The 20,692-nt window shown below is 54.6% G+C and overlaps 1 protein-coding gene across 3 annotated transcripts; it reads left to right on the top strand.

Moving 5' to 3' along the window:
* The first annotated feature begins 19,566 nt into the window (after positions 1-19,566).
* Positions 19,567-20,306, top strand: LOC140257565 (maestro heat-like repeat-containing protein family member 6). Of its 3 annotated transcripts, XM_072346911.1 has the most exons (4): positions 19,567-19,645; positions 19,822-19,923; positions 19,996-20,101; positions 20,182-20,306. In XM_072346911.1, the coding sequence occupies exons 1-4, from the start codon at positions 19,571-19,573 to the stop codon at positions 20,238-20,240; spliced, it is 342 nt and encodes a 113-aa protein (XP_072203012.1). In that variant the 5' UTR covers positions 19,567-19,570; the 3' UTR covers positions 20,241-20,306. The 3 variants fall into 3 exon arrangements, with proteins under 3 accessions (XP_072203012.1, XP_072203011.1, XP_072203010.1); XM_072346910.1 differs by having other exon boundaries at positions 19,996-20,213; XM_072346909.1 differs by having other exon boundaries at positions 19,822-20,213.
* Positions 20,307-20,692: the final 386 nt, after the last annotated feature.

The following is a 20,692-nucleotide window of genomic DNA, read 5'->3' as shown; positions in this document are numbered from 1 at the left end:
AGGTTCAATCCCACAGCAATCTGATTATGCTGCTTTATCCTTCTTATCTTAATGGCAGCACCTCAGCGTGTTGCAAGGTTGAGGGATGAAGTGTGTCAGTCTGCTCTGCTGCCAGAACTCAGAAGCTCTTGGTTTTGTATTCAAGAGTTTGAAGCCTGGAGAGCAGCTGTGTTCTACTCGAACTTGATTCAAGGTTGGAAGCTGAGGCAGCAGCCTTGGCTATGGCACAGAGGTCTCCCAGCAAAGCAGAGCTCTCAGCTTTGCTGTCAGGCTCCCTTGCAATCTGTGCTATTAATCAGATGTGATTATAACCCTTCTTTAGAGCTTGGTTTTGGCGTATTTCTTTAACCTTGTACAAGACAGGAGTTGCGCAGAGCTAAACGGCAATGGAATGACATTAACTTGACCCCTGTCTTGGAGAGCTGCTGAAGGAATGTGTCCTTGTCAGTGCACAGAGATTGGATTGAGCTCCAGGACCAACAAAATGGGGGTAAATGCAGCAGAAAAGGGATAGGGTTTCTTTTCAGCACTGACCTTATTGCCAGACCTTATGTGTTGAAAGTGAAGCGAATGCTAATAAAGCTGCCATTAACTAAAACTTCTTAGGGTTTCAAGGGATTAATTACGTGGTATTTAATTGTGGCATTGTGTTACTATCACCCTACGGGGCTAAGGAGAAGCTCGCTTGGATTACCACACAACCTCCCTTTGCCTTGCTCCAGAAAGAGGAGTTTGGACCAGCACCTTTGGGCTGAATGGAGAACAGAGAGCTCATCCTTAGCCTGCCCTGGGGGGTGGGTGGAGATGGGAGACTGATTTATGCAGCTGTCCTTGAGGAGCTGCTGTGGAAGATGTTCCCTTTCACGCTGCTGGTTTACCAAACAGGCTCGGGTGGAAGTCAGCTTCGGTACTTCCCTCCTATCTCTCATTTGTTGAGCAAGAATCTCCCTGAACTCCCCAGAGCAGCATTTGATGCAGAGCACATCTCCTTTGCTCAGTCCCACCTCTGTCAGCAGACAGCTCCTTTCTTAGAATCTTAATGGATTCTATGCTTTTTAGGGATCATTTAGATACTTTGTGAGAAAAGCATGAGCCGAAGCCTCTCTGTACCCAGCCTGTCTGATCCAAAGTGTACAACTGTACACTGTATTAGCAGCGTTTAATCCCTTTTCCCCACTTCCCCACCCAGAGCTGAGCACATTCCTCCTTTGTTCCCACCCAGTCAGGATCACGAGAGGGCAAGCCAGAAAAACAACCCCCATCCCCATGCACAAGCCACGCTCTATATTGAGATCTGAATTTTCTAAGGGAGTGGATGTGATCTTGACATCTGGATTAAATCCAGACTCAAATTCCAGGCTCAGATCTGGGAATTCCACCTCCAGTGCTGAGAACAGCAATTCTTAGAGAACTTGCTTTACCTTTTAAGGCAAAATTCGAGGGTTGCAAGAGTGGCTGCATAGCAAAAATTCCTCCCGTGCTGAATTTCTTTAGCAGATTTTCCCCATTTGGATCCAGTGCACTCCATGTGTTTCTCACATGACAGAAGAGGAAATCTCACTTCTCTCCAAGCGCCTGAGCGCTCCTTGTGTTAGGGGCCAGGAAGGAAGGACAGAGGGGAGAGGGCAGGGAAAAGGCTTTGCTCTGAAGTCACAGCCTTCTCCAACTCTCTGTAACCCGGGTCCTTGTTGGAAGGACAGTTGGTAGAGGAGAGCAAGGTGTGTGTAACTTCTGTATCTGATGAGAGGTGCTCAAGTCATGCTTGCATAGTGGAGCATCTTTGCTACACCGTGCAGCACCAGTGAGTTATGGTCACTGCTTGCACCTGTGGGCACTGGCATGAAGGTGGATGTCAGAGCAGAGATGGAACTGGAAAGGTCCTTGAAAACAAGAAATGGATACACACTAATGGAAATGCCTTGATGGAGCTTTGGAGCTGTCTCCTTTAAAGCAGTGTCAGTGTGGAGGCTTCAAACAGAAGGTTGCAGGAAATCAAGGACACACCGTGTTCTGTGCTTCCCATCCCATGCGTATCACCTCTCTGCCATCTATGACAGCCCAGGGCATCTTTTGGGCACATGGAAATGATGTGGTTTAAAAAGGCTGTCACCTTGAATTGGTGCAGCACATTGATAGGGTATTAAAATGAGAAGAATGTCAGCAATAGGGGAGAAGGAGCCAGCACTGAAGTAAGAAGGAAGGAAATTATCATATCTCCAAATTGGGAGCTGCAATCCAGAGAAACTCTGCAATATATTCTGGTTATCAGAGTGCACGAGGCTTCCACTCCTCATTTGCCTTTGTACCGAGCTCATAAAAAAGCTGGCCAACGCTCTGTTTGCACTATCTTACAAACAAGCTTAGTCACGCAAAGCTCTGGGCTCTGCTTCCAAGGCTCCCAGGTGGCAGTGTCCAGACTAGGAGCTGTACCAGCGAGCACCAGCTAGGAGAACTGGGGATGGGAGGTTTCATGGGGTACTGTGACCCAGCCAACCTTTTCTGAATGTAGGTTATTTGACCCGATGGTTTCTGGAAGGTTTAAACTCCATTCCAGCTGGGATGTGTTGTGGTAGAGGGCTTGGAGGAGTGAGCTTTTGAAGTCTCTGACTTGGTGTGCCGAGCAAACCAAACCTTGTTGGGTGCTGTCTTGGTGGTGGTGATGGTTGGAGTCTTGAATGTCTTCTTTCAGGAACTGCTCCACTTCTTGGGGTGAGATGCATGAGGTTTCTCTTGTAACAATCCATTGCTCCAGCCCTGGGCGAAGGAAGATAAAAGCTGATTCTAGGAAACGTCCTCGAAAGAGATGGAAGTGCAAACGTTGTGCAACAGAAAAGTTAAAAGGAGCCAGCTACAAAATGGCAAAAATCAAAACAAAGTCCAATTTCCCATATTGAAATGATTGTAGGGGAAAACCAAGGGAGGCTGGGGAGTTCTGTGTGCTGCTGGCTTAGCGATGGATCGTTTAATCAACATTTGTGCTGTGGTTTTATGTAGAACCCTGTTTATCCCAGGGAGCTTTTGTATCCATAAGAAAATCCATTCTCTTCAGACTTGCAGCACTTTGCCCAAGGATTCATGCTGCCATCCCACAAGCTCCTAGTAGAGCAAGAGCGTGGTTGTGATGTGGTGTGACTTTTAAAGACTTCTGATCTTGGCAAGTCTGTGCTTCAAAGCTGAACTTAAATGTTGCATCCTGTTCCTAGTGTAAAATTTTGTGATGTGCTTGTTCATGTATCTGTGTATTTAAATCAATGGTAGTTCAGGAGATCCCTCCTGAGACACCCCACTCAGCAATGATAAAGGCTGACCCATCAGTTTAAGCTTCTATCCCGGCTCAAACAGGGAGAAAGGACCAAGCCGTGAGAGAATATGGTGGGGATGGGTGATGCCTCTACATGGGGAGGAGATTTGGGGTGACAGGTAACCAGATCTCCAGACAACAGCAGCACTAACCAAATGCAAATGTCTTCATAGGTTTATTCCAACAGAAACCCATCCCATTTCATTCCATTCTTCAGCAAGTGGAAAGGTGATTGCCAAGCAGCCCGGGCATCAGCCATGAAACAAGATCCACCTCTAACACGCAAAGTGGAGCCAACCCTCTGGATCCCTATGGCTATCTTGTGTTGGTGTCCAGAAGGTGTTCAGAGCTGGTAGAAATACCATCTTATGTCTATCTGGCAGCCTTTCTGCTTGCTCCTTGCTCGTGTTGAATAACATGCAGCTACATCTGAGCTCTGGCACACTGTTAGTTGTGCACAGCACTGAACACAATGCCTTTGGGGGTGGCAGCAAGCACAAGTGACACCTTAATAAGGGCTTCTGCAGCTGTGGCTTTGATACTAAGCTGCCCCCATCTAGCACCATTGCCAGCTTGGGGCTTGTTAGTCACACACCCCTCATTTGAGAGCACTATTTCTAATGTTCCTGCTCTGCATGAGTCCTCTGAAGCCCTGCTCGATTTGCTGTCCCTGCTGATGTTGGCAGCCTGCAGCACCAGGAGGTGTGGGTGAGGGGGCTGGGCTCAGGAAAGCATCACACAGGTGGCTGGGCTTCAGGACTCAGTACAGCTCCTCTGTTGGAGCCCAGCTCTGCCTGCCCCTGGGCTGGTTTTGCTCCAGATTCTTCCTTGTTATGGGCTAACACTGGTGTGGTTTGTGTGGTGGCTTCCACAAAGGGGACAAGGACAGCCTGAAGCACCTGCTGGCCAGGAGCAGGCTGGGCAGAGCAGCCACTGCCACCAAACAGGATTTGTCCTGGTATCTCTAAGGGTTAGGCTGGGCTGTGGCATTCCCTCTGCCATCTCGTTGGCTTAATGAGCTGCCTTATCTGTCATCTTCCCCATGGCAGATGGGGGTCTATTCAGGATTAATTAAGGATCATAACTGTGACCTACTTACCGAGCTGCTGCTATTGTTACCGGAGCTTCTGGAGCTGCCAGCCTGCTTGACAGAGCTTATTCCCCTGCTCTGCTCTGCTTACTGGCTCTGTGCACCCTGACAGCTCTGTGCTGAGCCCCAGCTGGGCTCCCATTACATCAGTTTCCCTATCAGACCCTCACCTTACCCTTGGGTAGGTAACTACAAGCTTCTTGCCCATGGTGCACCAGCTATGGGGATTAGAGCTGCTGGCCTCCATCTTTCATAGTGTTGTTTTCATTTGGGAGCAGGGGGCTGAGGGTGGGCAGAGATCAACTGCAAGATGGGGTGGGGGTGTGTGTGAAAAATGGCTTGGAACCATCCAGTTCTGTGCTACCAGATCCTAAACCATGCTGATGCTGAAGGGCTCCCCCAAGGTTTTCCATCTCTCAGGGCTACTCAATTCCTTCTCATTTCTAGCCTGTGCATCATCGCAACAAGCCTTTAGGAGTAAAGGATCAGAACCACCTAAAGACTGAGAAAGTCTGGCTCTGCAAACCCTCTTGTTACCTGCCAGATTTTCAGTGGTTTGCTAAAACAAGTCTCTTCCTTCAGCCGGGCATGGGTTGCTCCATGGTGGAGTCTTGTCTTCTCCACATTCTCTTTCTCTCCCCTTCCCTCCCTTCAGATAGATGAGAGCTCGTAGTGTGCAGCAGATTGAATCTCACACAGCGTGGACTCCCAGCCATGTGCATAGGGCTGCTCATGGCACATCTGGTGCTCATGTGAAGAGGGCTCGTGCTCCCCGAGGCTCTCCTCATCCTCCCCCCGTGGAGCTGGTCCTCAACCAGCCTGATGTTCCATGCAAGGTCTGATGGTCTCCCCGGGTGGGATCCCAGCAGCTCCCACTGTTTTCAGATGGGAAAAGCTGTCTGTCAGGCTGAATGAGACCCCTGGGAAGCAGCACTTTGCTTTGTCCTCGGAAGCAAGCACAGTGGGGGAATTGCTTGGCTTTTCTTCTCTGCCTCAGAGAAAAAGAAACCTCTCATGTTCCAGTGACCTGCTTATTATATAGGTCATCACCAGCTGAAAGGAAGAAAACAGTTTCAGGCATAGGAGAACTGTAGCAGAGCTCCTCCGCCTAGAAGGTCTTTCTGGAAAAGCATGGAGAATTGAGGCAGGCAGCCTGGCCTTTCTCCTCTCCACTGCTCTGCCCAGGATGATGGAGGAGGGATGTGTGCTGCCCTGAGAGTGGGCAGACTGCACAGGGTCTGGTGTACCCTGGGATGGGAGAATGGTGCGTGGAAGCATACAGCAGGTCTCAAGTCTACTAATGGGCTGGGCTTTATGTCCTTTAATGAGCTTGGTTTCAGTAATTAGGTCTGTCCTGCCAGCTGTGTGCCTGCATGGTAGAGTCCTGAGCTAGGGAGCAGTCTGTGCTGGGAGATGGGGTGGTCCCACCAGTGTGAAAAGGGGATGTGGAACAAGAAGAAGCCTCAGGGTATGGGACCCAAACCAAAGCACTGTTAGTCTGGGGCTGCTCTGCTTTGCACACAGCAGAACTGACACTGTGATACCCACAGAGAGGAGAGGAGGCCCTTGGTGCAAGCTGTCACCTACAGCCAGGACAGACTGCTGTGGGGCTTGGAGGAGTCAAGTCCAGCTTCACTCATACTTGCCTCTGTTGCAATAACCCCTAATACCTCCCTATCCTCTCTTCTTTCCCAAATCCCCTAAGTATCAGCAGACCTGGAGATGCCTTATGCCCTGGCTGCTTCTTGCTTGGGGAAGCGTGGGCACTGTAGTTCAGTCTGCTTCCCACACAGCAGAGAAGTCTTACTCATGCAAGACCTTTGCAGTCAGACAGGGGATGGGCAGAGCACCCTGGGGCTGTCACGTCAGCTTGGTCCATCCGTGCACCATGTGGATGGCAGAGGGTTGGTGCTGTCACGTAGCCATGCCGAGAACACGGAGGGCCGCTGTTATCTTAGCTTGGAGGAAGGGTTTGATTAGAAACTGTCTCACAAATGTGTGGTTATTGAATGAGTTGCTCATTTACTGTGTCTGAGCCATCCCCACAAATGTGCCGAGTGCATCTGTCCTTGGCAGGGGTGCAGCTGCTCTGAAGGGAAGCAGATGAGCCTCCCTCGTCACAAGGCTTTCCCCATCGAGACTCTTCTGAACCGTTCCCTGCACGGAGCAATTCTCTGACAACATTCAATACAGCAGCGGGGGTGAATCGAGCAGACCTTATCGAGGCTGCCTTGTTTTTAACTCTTCTTTGGCTTTATGTCAAAGCAGGCTTCAAATGCACTGCGTCACAGGGCACGGCCATGCTTCTAGCACAATCGGTGGCTACGAAGAGCTGCCCAGGAATGCAGTGTATGGCAGCTGGGAAGAACCTCCTGTTCCCAGCATCTCCAGCCTCTCTGGGACTTGTTTCCACTTAACAAAAGGATGGCTGGGCTGTGAAACAAACCAGTTGAACCACCGCAAAGCTGAGCTTACTTATGTCTGTCTCATTGTCACCAGAAGCTGGCGAGGCCATGTATTTCATAAGACAGGGTGCCTTAACCCTGGTTCTTAAATCCCAGCAGGCAGGCTGGGGCTCTTGCACCTACTTGGGAAGCACCTGGTGTTGGTCTGGGTGAGAGACAAGGCTGGGTGTCCCTTGGGTTTCTAGCTGGCAGCACTTGGCACAGTCTGGGGCTCCGTGCAGCTCTGTTGCATGAGCACGTTGCTTATTGCTCAGCTTTGGTTAGCTCATCTCCAGGTAAGTTGTGATGTTGTTGAATTCAGGTTCTCACCCAAACCATGGGCAGCTGTTTAACAGTTGCTGTGGCCTCAGATGATGCTGAACCACTGTGGCTGTGAGCTGCTCACACACCTCCAAGTAAAGCAAACAGGCTGCCTTCCCCACCGAGCCTTCATCACAGCTTAATGAGAACCAGACAAAGCCTTCAGAATCACATCTCTCCTTAGCCACTGCCTTCTCAGTGAGCTCAGCCCAGTGTGCCCACAGCAGCTCATTGTGGGACCATGCCCGCACAGAGGACCTGCTGCAGGCTGTGTTTGCAGGCTTGGTGCTTGGTGGTGCTGCTTTCTTCAGGGATGGTTAGAAATAAATGCTCATTAATCTGCCTGGCACAGCTAGGGGAATAATTAACTCCAAGAATGAAGTGGATGTAAGGAGGAAATCTAAGGACAAATCCGCACAAGGGGACAGACAGGTTGTTTTTAGCCCGCAGCACCATTCAGTAGGGGCTGCAATAAAGCAAGCCAGCTTGCCTTTTGTACTTCTCCTGTTAGAACCTGAAAATCAATCAGTTATTATCACTGGCCTGTGCTGGAGGAATACAGTTCAGCAGGGACTAGAAGCCTTGCTTTATAGCAGTCAGGTGCTCAGACATGCCCTCAGGTGGCTCCTAGTTTCACATTGTTCAGTGCCCTTTGTGGCTCATGTGTGCCAGGAGGGTTTGGTCTGCTGCTGTGCTGCTCCTTGCCTGGGTGGTTGCTCCATGCTGGTTTCCGTGGCTCTTTGTTCTCTAACATCCCAACCCTGACCTCTGATGTGTACATCAGGATGTGGTGTGCTGTTGGCTGGTAGGAGGAAGCTTCTTGTTCTATCTGCATGTGGTGGCAATGCCAGGACCCCACATCCAGTACTGAGCATGTCCCAGAAACCCAAAGCTCAAGCTGGGGGATAATGGGTGCCTGTCTGAAAAGCTCCTTTAGGGTGGCCCACCATCCCTGGAGGTGTTCAGGGAACATGGAGATGTGTTCCTTAGGGGCACAGCTTAGTGGTCAATACCGTTGGTAGGAGAATGATTGGACTGGATCATCTTAGGGTTTTATTCCAACCTTAATTAAGAGCATCATACAGTCTATCAGCCCGCCTCCCTTGTAAAGGAACAGACCAGAGCAGGAGAGTCTTGAGGATGTAAAGAAGCTTTCACAGCCCTCTTGTGCTGGGTGACACCGTGTGTGGGGACGAGAAAATAGCCCAGTGTCCCAGCATGAATCAGCCATCCATTCACACACAGCTTGCTTCTCCAGTGGTGCCAGGCGGTCCTGCAGGGAGATGGGTTGCAGGGATGAGGGGCTGGCTCTGCCTGTGACAGGGTGTGTTGTGCTGGGCATTTGTGGCTGGCGAGTGTTCATGGGAGGAATCAGACTCCAGATCTGGACTGAAGAGCTTCACTCCTGCCTCTGAAGTGCTCATGTTGTGGGTGTGGAGACTCGTCTGCATCTCTGGGAACTGAAATGAGCTACAAGCAAGAATTTTCTGATTTGAAGCCTTTCCAGATCTGGTGTTTCGATTCTAAATGCTTGTGAATGGATTTTTTGCTGGACTGTGATGTGATTGCCTATTGGCCTCCCATTCCAGCTGCTTCAAGCTGTGCTTCAGAATGACACAGGGCTGTGCTGTGGCTGCACCGGTGCACAAGTGATGGCTGTGCCTGCATTATATAACCCTGCCCTGTGTTTCTCCAAGCTTATCAGCTGAGAGTCAGCACGTGTTTATTTACAACATGCATGCAAACCATAGGAATACAGGTAGTGATGTATGAACTACAGGCTGTGTTTGCAGAGCAGAGGCAGAGCAATTGCAGTCCCTGGAACTGATTACCCACTCCTAAGGAAACCAGTGGGATATCTCAGTGCATCCACCTCACCTATTGCTACAGCCACAGCTGTGGCTCTGCCCCATGTCTATGCTTGGTTCCATGCCACCCTGAGCAACCACATCTACAAGTGTTAGAGCTTGTAGTGTGCCCAGCACCAGGAATTATGTCATCTGAAGGTGAGGACCTATCTTTATAAGACAAGGTCTGCCTCAGAGGTGGGGCAGATGCTCAGTGCAACCCTGAGCTAAGGATACAGGTAGCAGAGAAGGTGGCCGCAGCTTGCTGGGCCAGCGCAGAACCATCAGGAGGCTTTGTTTGCAATTACAGCAAACAAGCAGTGATGGAAGGTTCTCAAACTCCTCGTCTTTGGGTCATTTTTACCCATGATATCACTGATTGCGACACCAGCATGACTCATCCCACGCGTTGGATTTATCTGAGATGTCTGTTTCACCCAAGGTTGGACTGTTTGTTTGCACAGGGTGTTGAAATGCTGCACAAACAAGGAGCAGGGCAGCCCAGAGTAGATTGTCTGTATTCAATGGGGGAAGAGAAGGAAGAGCTTTGGGGCGCAAGGATGTAAAACTGCACCAGGTGAGGAGGTCTCACTTTGCAACAAGAAAACTCACATACTTGGTAAGAAGTGCAGTGTTACACCACGATTCTGAGCTCACTGTGTGCTGCTTGTGGCTCAGACCAAAGGTCCATGCAGCTAAGAGGTATCTGCAGGCGGGCACTGTGCCCACACAGCCCCTGGCACAGCCCAGCACATAGCTGGATCCACTCCCCATGGGCTGCCCAGCCATTGGGTTGCCTCCAGAACCCAGCAGTGAGGCAGACAGTTCTGTACCATTCAGAACAAAAAACACCCTACTTCTTTCATATAAGCTGGTGTTGTGTGCCCTGTGTCAGCTGCATTGGCTGCCCTCTAACATCTCAGACAGCCTATCACACCACCATAAAACTGGCTGGTCTTTACAGCTCCCTGGTTGAAAGGCATAAGGTTTCCTCCCGGTGAAGCCTGCAGTCAATAGCTCGCATTTCTGACGCCCTTTGTCATGGAGTAAGTATTTATGGCAACGACGCAGTGCTGCTGTAGGTTCTTCCCTTGAAGGTCAGGACAGCTGACGATAAAGTTGTGTAACCTTCCCTGCTCCAGCCCCTTACTGTACATCTGCAATTTCTAATAACTGGTTACTCATTAGGAAGATACCCTTGGAGTGATTTGACCAAACTAATTGCCTCAGAGCATAATTGTTCAAGCAGTTGACTTAATCTCTCTGGGGTGGTTGGGGGGTACATATGGGGTCCTCTCCCTTTGCCTTCTGGTTCTGATCCTTTGTGGGTGATGAGTGCTGTTCCTGCACAGCAAAGCCCTGGGTGCTCTTTGTATGAAGTTCTCCTACGCTCCAAAATCAGACACTGGTTCTCTTCAGCTGAATGCAATGCACAGAAAGACACGTCATAAAATCAACAGGAGCTGGAAACAAATGGCCTGGCACCTCAGCTCTAATTATAACAGCACTCCACCCCTGCCCACACTCCACAGAGTTGTCCTGTGAGCAAAGCACCCAGCTTGAAGCAGCCCTACCCTGGGCGGGCAGTGCAATCCTTGTATGGGTTGGCACGGGAAGTCCCTCACATGGAAACCCCTCACTGGATCATTTCCTCATTTCCCTTATAGGCAAAGTGACTCCAAGCCTGAAAATCAAGCAGCAGCCTCGTGGCTCTTGGGCTGTGTCAGTGTGAGCACAGCCATGGTACAGGCTCACATCACTGGGGGTCCATTACTCCTGTACTGAGGTTATCAAAGAAACCAGCAACCCCTGAGTGCTCCATGGGCTGTGTGGAGCATCCCAAAGCCCAGCAGGTACTTTCCATATGGAAAAATCCCCAGGCTATGCTAAGTGGCTGAGTAGATTTCCGTCTATTGCTTTAGCAGGCTGCTTCCTGCTGCACTTTGATACGGCATCACTTGTGTTTTTGTCTTTGGAGGAATAAACAAAACAGGAGGCCAAAAGCCAGCTGCCTAAAACACATTCCTTTGCTGTGACTCGGAAAAAATCTCTTCTTTAGATGTAAGCATCCATTGTTTGCATTGCTCATCTTCCCGGAGGGGGTTCTGGGCTTTGTCTGCTTCATTGGATTGAAGTCTGACCATCCCGCTCTTCCTATTTCTGAGCTGCCTGATGTGCCATCCCTTCCTGCAGCAGCTCATGGCTTCCAGCTGCCTCCTGCAGCTCTGGGAATTGATAAAACAGGTCTGGAGCCACATACAGTGGGTTGAGGTACAGTGACAGGCAGGAATGTGCCTGGTCTTGATAGGGCTAACTTTATTTAGCAGGCACGTTGCAGAGCTGGCACTGAGAGGAGAGGCAGAGGCAAAGGAATGTGTCTGCTCTCCAGCAGGGAGACGTTGGAGCATATTCCAGCCCTGTCCTGGCATCGAGGTCCATGCAGTGACAGCCCCACGGGTGGGGAACTCTTTGTCCCAAAGGTCTCTGCCTCATTCTTGTGCACTCCGCTCACCTTTGCCTGGTCCTGATCTTCATGCCCCCGGAGTTTGCGCAGTCATGAGTTCAGCCGAGTGTGAACTCTGCTCACCCCAGTGGGAAACAGCAGAGAAAGTTCAGGACTGGAGGCAGCTGCACGCACCCAGTCAGGGAGATCAGCGGTGTCTGCTTGCTTAGCCAGAACCTGTATTGAAATAAAGCAGTGCCCCTGGAATCAAGGACTTTGGGGCTAGCCTGTAATGTGGGGAACGGAGGTCTTTGTGCTGTAAGAGGGGAAACCTCAGGGCTAAAGAGGTGCCTGTGCCTGGATTGGGAGGTATTTTAAAGATGGTTTTGCACTACATTCATGGAGCAGCTTTGAGTGCCTTCCAGTGGCTTAAGATACAGCAATGAGGACAACTTCACAGCTTCCAGAAAGCTGTTGGTGGTGTTCAGGCCAGGTCCAGCTCTCCTGGATTTCTCACTCCTGGACCTTCCTGCTCCTTTAGGCCAGTTCTGCAGACAGACATTCTGACCTCCCATTCCCTCCAGCTCTCTCAGATGACTGAAGTGCTGCGTATCTTTGGGTAAGGAGTGACAGTGCATTCCTCTGGCACTCCAGGGTGGGCTATATCCCATCATCAGTAAGTCTCTGAACCCTCATCACCTCCTGCAGCTTCATGACAGCCTCCCTCAGCCCCACCAGCCTCTTCAGGTTATTGCTACAGTCAACTCGTGTGACCTTCCTCCCTGTTTTCAAGGTTCTGATAACAAACTTCTAGGACAGCCTGGTGACCTTTGGCTCAGCTTCCTCTTTAAACTCCGGTGGCTTTTGCTTCATTGCCTAGTTGTTACCCAGCAGTTAAGATCAGTTCTGATAACAAGAGGGGCTGCTCCCTTCCCCCTCTTCCCTACACTGCTCAAATCTCTCCCAGCTTGCTTGAACAAATTTGCAGGTGGGACAGTGAAAAGATTTGCTTGCAGAAAAGGTTTTGTCCCTCTGTCATTTACTCTCTCAAGAAGCACTGCCATCACAAAGGCAGGTGGGGAAAAAAAACACACTGAGATCTAAAGGAATGGGTTTGGCACAGCTGCGAGGATGAAGTCATTAGGAGCAGGGGAAATCACTGATGTGGCAGCTTTATGTCTTCAGCTGATGTAAAGCAACATCTTCCCATGGAAGAAACTGGGACCACTGTTCCCATCGGCTGAGCTTCCCACCTCAGTCTTCTCCATGGTGTGAAAGCTAGCTTGAGCTTCCTCCTTCTATAGCAGCAATGAGGGAAGCATGTACAGCAATCTCGGCTATACTGATCTGTATCTGTGATGTCTGTCTGCTTGTAGCTGTCTGCTTTGGCTGCTCTCTCTGGGTGGGAAGGGGCTGGAACAGGGCAGCCATCCCATCCAGCTGGTTGAGTTCATATGCTCCAAACCACTGGAGGGTCAGTTGCTCAAAGCCTCCTTCCTCCCTGTGTTGGGACGGAACATCAAACAGCTGCAGAAAACCCACGCTGTGATTGGGGAGATGGCACGATCTTGCTCTGAGAGTGCTGTTAGTGCCCTGGAAACCCAGGTGCAATTGCTGGCTCCATGTTAGACTGTGTGCATTGCCCCCAGCCAACCCTACTTCTCTTGGTGTCTCCTCTACAGGCAACAAATGCTCCCTCTCACCTCCTGTCTCAGACCCTCAGCCTTCACAGGAAAACATGGTCTCCCTGTGGCTGTGCACAGTCTGTCCCCCAGCTGGCACAGTCTTAACGCTGCGCACACCGATGCGTTCAGTGCTTTAAATATTAATAGGACGTTTGAGAAGTGGGTTCTGCGACAATGGAGGTAAATGTTCCAGTTAGTTGCTAAACCGAGACCCACTCGAGCGAGAAGTTCAGCGCTTTCCGAACTGGGCCTGAAATCAAAGGTTAGCTGGAATTCCATGCAAGAACAACCCGACCCAGGAGCGGAAAATAGAAGGGGAGGGAGGGCTGAGAGCTCGGGGGAGGCACCGGGGGAGCCGAGAATGAAGACGTGGATCGGAGTCGCCACCTTGTGACTGCTCAGCCACGGAACGGGACAACGCCGCCTCGTTACGATCCAAAGCAGCTTCCTTTGGGGGTCCAAACTCCCAGATTTGAGGGTCCAGACCCTCATTTTTAGAGTGCGATACTTTTTTTTTGTGGCATAAATGCTCATTTCGTCCATCCGAGGGTCTCATTTTTGGGACACAAAGCGTTATTTTGGGGCCAACAATCTCTTTTCTGTGTGTGTGCAAAGCCTCGTTTTTAGAGTCCAAAGCCTCATTTGACTCCACAACCCCCCTTCTCTACAACCCACAGCCTCAGCCTGGGATCCAAGAGCCCGTCTTCCCCTGGGAAAAGAGCCCCTTAGATTGCCCTTTCCTAGCTGTTCATTTCTGAGATCAAAGTCCTGCAGTCCCAGGAGATGAAGGTAATGGAGAAGAGGAAGAAATCTCCGGTCAGGTAAGGCTGGAGGCCCAGGGTTGGTGTCTGCATCGGGTGATTTTCAAACCTGGCAAGAGCCCGTTCACCAGCCCATAGCATTTGAAGCCACCCCGAAGTACCACACACAGCTTTTCCTGGTGTGCAGGAGGGCCACAGGGTTGTACTGTTGCCACCAACAGGCACACAGCCCAGTCTGTGCAGCGTTGCCCTCAGAAGAGCAGAACAGGACTCTCCAGGCTGGAGGGATTGCCTAAGCACAGTGATCATGGCTTGGAACACACGGAGCAGAAGGATTAACACTTTGAAGAGCAAAACCCTGTGGTTCCCTCCTATGTCATTCTTGGGTGCTGTTTCCTGGTAGACCTCTTAGTTCTGGTTGAAGGGATAGCAAAATTGCCAACTCAGGCTCTTATTGACGAAAGAAGGGCTGAGATAAGGATGGAGAGGTCTCTCAACAGTCACTACCACAGGCTTAGGGAAGATTATAATAGAGTTTATCGCTATCTGAGAACTGCACAGTGAGAACTAAAAGCACAAAGTCCAGGCAACCTGCCACGTAAAGGCGTTCTCCATGTCGGAAGCAGCTGGGTCAGCGCTGACGGGGCTCAGAAGTGGGGCTATGGCCCAACAGATGCAACAGACAGAATGGAGCTGGTTTGTATTGCAGTGCCAGGAGCTCTGACTGTGCCGTTGTGGGTGGTGGTGTGTGAGGAGGAAGGGCAGGGCAACACTCAGGGACTCTTGTCTGTGCAGCCCTGGCTGCTGCAGCTGCCCCAGGTCAGGGGATGGTGGTGGGAGTGGGGGCAATCAGGACCGGGACTGCACAGTGCAGGCAGCAATGTGTGCAGGTCCACAGCAGGACCCAATGGGCTCTGGGGCCGTCGAATGGTAAAAGGGGAGGTGCTGAGTGGAGGGCGAGGGGGACTGAGGTGATGGTGGCACTCAGTGATATCTCTGCCCTGCCACAGGGCAGGAGCCACATCTGTCCCTGTCTCCTTGCAGCAGGATGGAACAGAGATCCCCCAGCTGCCCCCAGGAGGCCTGGCCAGAGAAGCTTATGGTATCACAGACCTCCAGGCCCCAGCGGCAGACTGATGAAGTGTGTGAGATGCAGGTGCCCTCAGGCTCAGCTGAGGGTCCATCTGCCTCAGACTTGTCACCACAGCAGGAGGATCCCCTGAGCTGCATCCATGCCTGCTGTGCACACAGACCCCAGGTAGCGGCACTCTGTGCTTCCCTGGCTGCCCCTGCCTGGCCGTGCCCAGAAGGTGCCGGGGTCCCCTGCTGCCAACCCCTGTGACTCCCCTCCTGTCTCAGGCTCAGGCACAGAAGCTGAGCTTTCTGGCCTCCATCTGTGCTGTCTGCAAAGCCTCCCTGGAGGACCATGGTGCACATTACCGGCTGTGTGTCTGCCCACTGGAGGTGGCGCAGTGCATTGAGGTAAGGGGAGCACGGCAGGGCCGGGCGGTGGGCACAGCCCTTCCCACTGCGGGGTCACCGAGGAGCCCCAGGATGGGTGCTGGGATGGGGTGCGCGGGTGCTGCACACCAAGTGGGGCACACTGCACCATCCCACCCCATCCATCCCATCCATCCCATCCCATCCCATCCATCCCATCCCACCCCATCCATCCCATCCCACCCCACCCCATCCCATCCCATCCCATCCCATCCCATCCCACTGTGCCCACAGGCGCTGCTGCAGGAGGAGCCCGCTGAGCGCCTGGACACGGAGCTGCGGCAGCAGGCCATGAATGCCATCGCTGCCATGAGGTACTGCCACAGCACGGGCCCTGAGTGGGCACAGGGTGCTGAGCGGAGCATCACAGCTCTGCCCTCTCTCCCCTCGCAGCAGAGCATGGCTGCTTCCAGAGGAGCAGAAGAACGGTCTCCTGCGTGCCTGCCTCGGCAGCATCCTCCACCTCCCTCGCTACGAGGACGACACGGACCTGGATGCTGCACTCTATGTGGAGGTGCGCATCAGCTGAGCCCTGGGGACGCTTCCTGGGCACCAGCACCCGGGATGCCCCTCTGCTGCCAGCAGGACGCAGCAGGGAAGGCCGCCCTGACCCCTGTCCTCCTTGCAGACCATGGAAGCCCTGCACCACCTGCTGCAGGTGCTGGTGGGCAGCGCCGGCCCCTCTGTCCTCATGGAGCTGCAGAACATCTTGGAGGTCTGGCTGTGGAAATGCTGGGGCTTGTGGAGATGGTTCGAGGCCACGAAGGAGGGACCCACACGAGGTCCCCCCAGGGCCAGCTGCGGGCAGGGGGTGCTGGCCCAAAACTAGCCCTTGTGGGGTTAGAGGGATGGGTGGGGAGCAGCGGGAAGGTGACGAGGCAGCAGCAGGACAGGGACGCAACCACCCACCCCACTGCAGATGGGGAGAGAGGGGAAGGACGAGTGCCCCGCGCTGTGGGCACAGCAGCAACTTTTCTCTCCACAGCTCCTGCTGCCCTTCACCACGTGCCAGCTGGCGGCTGTGGAGGAGAGGGCCATGGCGTGCATTGCCAGGCTGCTCACCTTCAGCAACACCTGCTCCTTACCCAAGGTAGGGAGCCCTGGTGCACTCAGCTCCAGCACCCCATCCTGTCTCCCCAGCCAGAGCCCACCTGTCTCGAGGCTTGCACAGAGCCTGGGCTGGGCCCTGCTGCTCTGCTCAGCCGTGTGCTTCTGCTGCCTCTGTCCCCAGGTGTGCTCCTGCTTCACGGGAGCTGTGGTGCTCCGGCATCAGTGCACAGAGAACCAGCGCTTCCCTGTGCTGGGGAAGCTGGTTGGACACCTCATCCTGTGCTGCACCTCCACAGATGAGAGGACCAGAAATGAGGCAACGAAGGCTGTCCATCAGCTTTTCATTTTCATCGCCTCCCAAAGTGAGAGGAGTTGTGTCAGGCCGGGTCCCTCCAGACCCCCAGGTGCCTCACTGACATTGTGTGCGCTCCTCTCCAGGAATGTGGCTGTGGCAGAAGGATCCCAAGAAGCCACAGCTCCGGGAGCGCTGGCAAGTGCTGTTCTATGAACAGGTTTCCCAAGAGAACAATGCCAGCAAAATCTTCAGGGTAAGAAGAGCAAACCCTGAGCCCACAGGAGAGCTCAGGCTTGTGGCATCAGGAAGAGTGCAGGCGCTGTCCTTGAGCAGCCCTGGTGCCTTTGGGGCCCTCACGCTCTGTACCCCAGGCATCACCCAGCCCAGCTCTCCTGAGGCACCAACGTGGCTGAGCAGCAGACTCAGAAAGAGTCGTCCCTCTTCTCTTTCCTCCCACAGATGTTTCTGAAATACCTTCAGTACCCAGAAAGGGTGAACATCTTCCTCACGGCCATAGAGAGCATGACAGCGCTGAGCCTCCACAGCACCCAGCTGGCTGCCCACATGGTGGATGTGCTGGCAGCAGAGACTCACTTCCCTCCAGGGCAGGTGGGAACCTGCTGCTGCCACAGCTCCAGCCCTCGGGGCTCTGCTCCATCCCTGGCACTGCGCTTGGCCGGCAGGCAGCAGCAGGGATGGCAGCAGGGCCCATCCCTCCGTCGCCCTCCAGGTGCGGAAGATCGTGAGGGTGATCTACAGCAGCCTGCCTTCCATCAGAGCCCAGCCAGCTCTCCAAAGCCTGGGCAGGGCCCTGCTTGTGCTGGCCAGCAAACACCCGAGGGAGATGGTCAGCAGCCTGCTGGGCTGCTCCCCCACCTGCACCAGGTACGGGGCTCACAGCCCTCAGGGCTCCTCTGTCAGTCAGGCAGGGGCAGCCATGCTGACAGCCCTGGGGACCCACAGTGTCACCATCACCATGTGGAGGGAAATGCTCTCCAAGCCCCCAGCTGTGGAGAAGGTGCTGCGGGAGCTGCTCCAAGTGCTCACAAACCATTCTCTGCAGCACATGTCTGCATCCACTGGGGACAGACCATGTGTCCTCGCCCTGGCCGTGAGTTCCTCACTCAACCAGCTCAGCCCAAGTCCCTGCTCCTCTTCCTTGTCCATCCGTGCTGTGGGGCACTGGGACGCACCCCTAGACCTGCCTGGTGCTCTGGGGGTCTCCTTCCTCATTTGTCCTCCCATCCCCACACCTCTCGAGGTGGGCTGGAAACCTGGGGGACAGTGCAAGGATGGTGTCTGGGTGCTTTCTGCAGGCAGCAAGGATCCTACCTGAGATACTCCAGCTGCCTCTTGTCCTGAAGGAGGCCAAGGCCATTTTCCCCCAGCTCTTCCTGGCCCTCCTCCTGCAAGTGTCCTTCACCACGGAGCTGACACTGCAGGAGGTGGAAATCTTCTGGGAGCACCAGCAGCACCAGCTCACTCCCATCAGGTGCCACATCCCCATCCCCTGCTGCACCCAGGGACCCGGTGCTGGGGCTCCCGATGTGACTCACACCCTTCTCCACCTGCAGGTCTGCGGTGCAGTCCTTGAAGGTGCTGCTCTGCAGCGTGGGCCTCCAGAAGCAGATGGAGGCCATCCAGGAGCAGGGCGGCTGGGACGCGCTTCTCAGCACTGTGACCCACCTCCAGGGTGTGCAGGTGGTGGCCAGGTGGGAGCCCTTCCTTGTGCTGTCATGGGGGGTCCCCGGTTCTCAGCCAAAGTGCCGCCACAGCACCAGAGCCTGTGGCCCCCGGGGCATTGTGGAGTCAGAGCACGGCCAGGAGAGCTGTGCCCGCCCGGCTCGGAGCTGAAGGTGCCTCCTTATCCCTGCAGGGTGATGAGGGAACTGCCTGCTGCTCTGCGTGACCCCATCTTCCACCAGCTGGTTGAGCTGCTCAGCACCAAGTTCTGCTCCTGGGAGATGGTGGCCATGGTCTTCCTCGTTGAGGTGAGCAACAGCTGCAGAATGTGGGGCTGCGGGACCTCCACACCAGCCCTGCTGCCTCCCTCGAGGCAGGCTTGGCCGTGCCCTGCAGTCCTTGCTCCAGGCTGGAGGTCGGATCCGGCACTAAGAGCCGCGCGTGTTGCAGATGCTGGAGCGCGTGGACCTCAGCGAAGAGCTGCACCGCGTCGTGAGCCTCTTCGGCACCGGTCTGCAGGGCCAGAGCGTGGGCACGCAGCAGCTGGTGCTCGGGGGCATCCTGCAGCTCAGCACGAGGCAGCACACGGTGAGCAGGAGCAGCTCTCCGCCCATCCCCTCGCTGCCCGCCGCCCTCGGGCTGTGCGGGGCCGCCCTGCCTGCCAGCACCGCGCCGCGCCACGGTGAGGAGCCGGCAGGGAGGCCGCTGCTGGAGCGGTTCTGCCTCTGCGACGGTCTCCGTCGTGCCACAAGGAAGGGGCGTTTTTCCCGCAGGCGAGGAAGATGCTCGGCCTTCTGCCGTGCATCGCGGAGCGGCTGCAGGACGCAGACAGCGGCGCCCGCGCCACGGCCCTGCCGGTGCTCAGCACCCTGCTGCGGCTCCTGGAGAGGGGGAAGCTCAGCCTCGCGGCTCTGGAGCTGGCCAGCCACCTCCCGGCGCTCTTCGAGGACGTAAGGGGAGCAGGGAGCCCAGCCCGCTCGGGATGTGGCGGCCACCCCAGCTGGTGGTGCCGGCCCTGCTCGCCGTAGCCTCGGAGCTGACATTTCCATCCTTCCTTCCTCCTCCGCAGGAGTCCGGCACGGTGCGTCAGCTCTCCATCCAGCTCTTCCTCGACACGCTGAGCTTCGTGGAGGGCAGAGAAAAGAGGAAGATGAGGAAGGAGGCGTACAGGAGCCTGGTCCCGCTGTACCTGCACCTGCACGATGAGGAACAGAGCGTGGCCGAGGTGGGAATCGCGTTCCCTTGGGGGAGGGCGATGCCGCCCCCGCGGTGCCCTCCAAACACGGGACTGCAGCCCACGGCAGCGGCAGCCCCTGCAGCTGCATCCTCCCTGCGGAGGGGCTCCGAGGAACGCGGGCTCTGCTGCTGCTCGGGCTGCGCCGCCACCTCGGCTCTTTGCAGGCCTCCCAGAAAGCCTTCCTCGGTGCCGCCCGGTTCCTGCGCTGGAGGCGGCTGGAGCAGCTGGCAGAGGCGGCGCAGTTCTGGCAGATCGGCGAGTGCATGGTACGCACGTTCCCACAGCCCAGGACCGGGTCGGGACCACCCTGCGCTCACCCCATGCCCGTTTCTCTGCAGCTGGTGGAGAGGAGGAAGAGTGCAGCACAGGACTACCTGGGCCAGAGCCTGCCCTACCTACAGAGCCCGCAGGAGCCACTGCGGCGGGAGGCCGGAAAGTTCATCGGTGAGGCTGAGGTTCCCCTGTCCCCAGCACTCCATGCTGCACACAGGGAGCAGCCGGTGTCACTGAACGTATGACCGCAGAGCTCATTGGGAAGCATGAGACAGCGCGGTCCCGGCGGTGGCGGTTCGGGAGGCACTGACCAGGCGGAACGGAGCCCGGCGCCCTCCGGCGGCTCCGCGGAGCACCGCGCACGGCTGCGCTTCGGTGGAGTGGGGGGACCCTGCGGCTCATGCCCGGAGCTGAGAAGGAGAGTTCTGCCCCTTGGAATGTCGGGGTGAGAGACTTTTTACAAGGTCTGATAGTGTGATGGGACAAAGGGTAACGATTTGAAGCTGAAAGAGGGGAGATGTAGGTGAAATGCTATAGGGAAATTCTTCACCCAGTGGGCAGTGAGGTGCTGGTAGTGCTGCCCAGAGCTGTAGGTGCCATCCCTGGAGGTGTTCCAGGCCATGGAGGGACCCTGGACAGCCTGAGCTGGGGGGCAGCCTGAGCTGGGGGGCAGCCAGCCCATGGCAGGGGTGGGGGTGGGAGGTCACTTCCAGCCCAACCTTGCTGTGATTGATTGACCATGCCGAGCAGGGCAGGGTGCAT

Source organism: Excalfactoria chinensis, chromosome 12 (assembly GCF_039878825.1).
Source record: "Excalfactoria chinensis isolate bCotChi1 chromosome 12, bCotChi1.hap2, whole genome shotgun sequence".
Taxonomy (NCBI): domain Eukaryota; kingdom Metazoa; phylum Chordata; class Aves; order Galliformes; family Phasianidae; genus Excalfactoria; species Excalfactoria chinensis.
Note: the sequence above shows the minus strand (reverse complement) of the source record. Positions and strands in the feature narration are given on the sequence as shown.

Coding starts and splice junctions, on each gene's coding strand:
- LOC140257565 (XM_072346909.1), top strand. CDS start 19,571: ATGAGGAAGGAGGCGTACAGGAGCCTGGTCCCGCTGTACCTGCACCTG. Junction 19,646..19,821: donor AGGAACAGAGCGTGGCCGAG/GTGGGAATCGCG, acceptor GGCTCTTTGCAG/GCCTCCCAGAAAGCCTTCCT.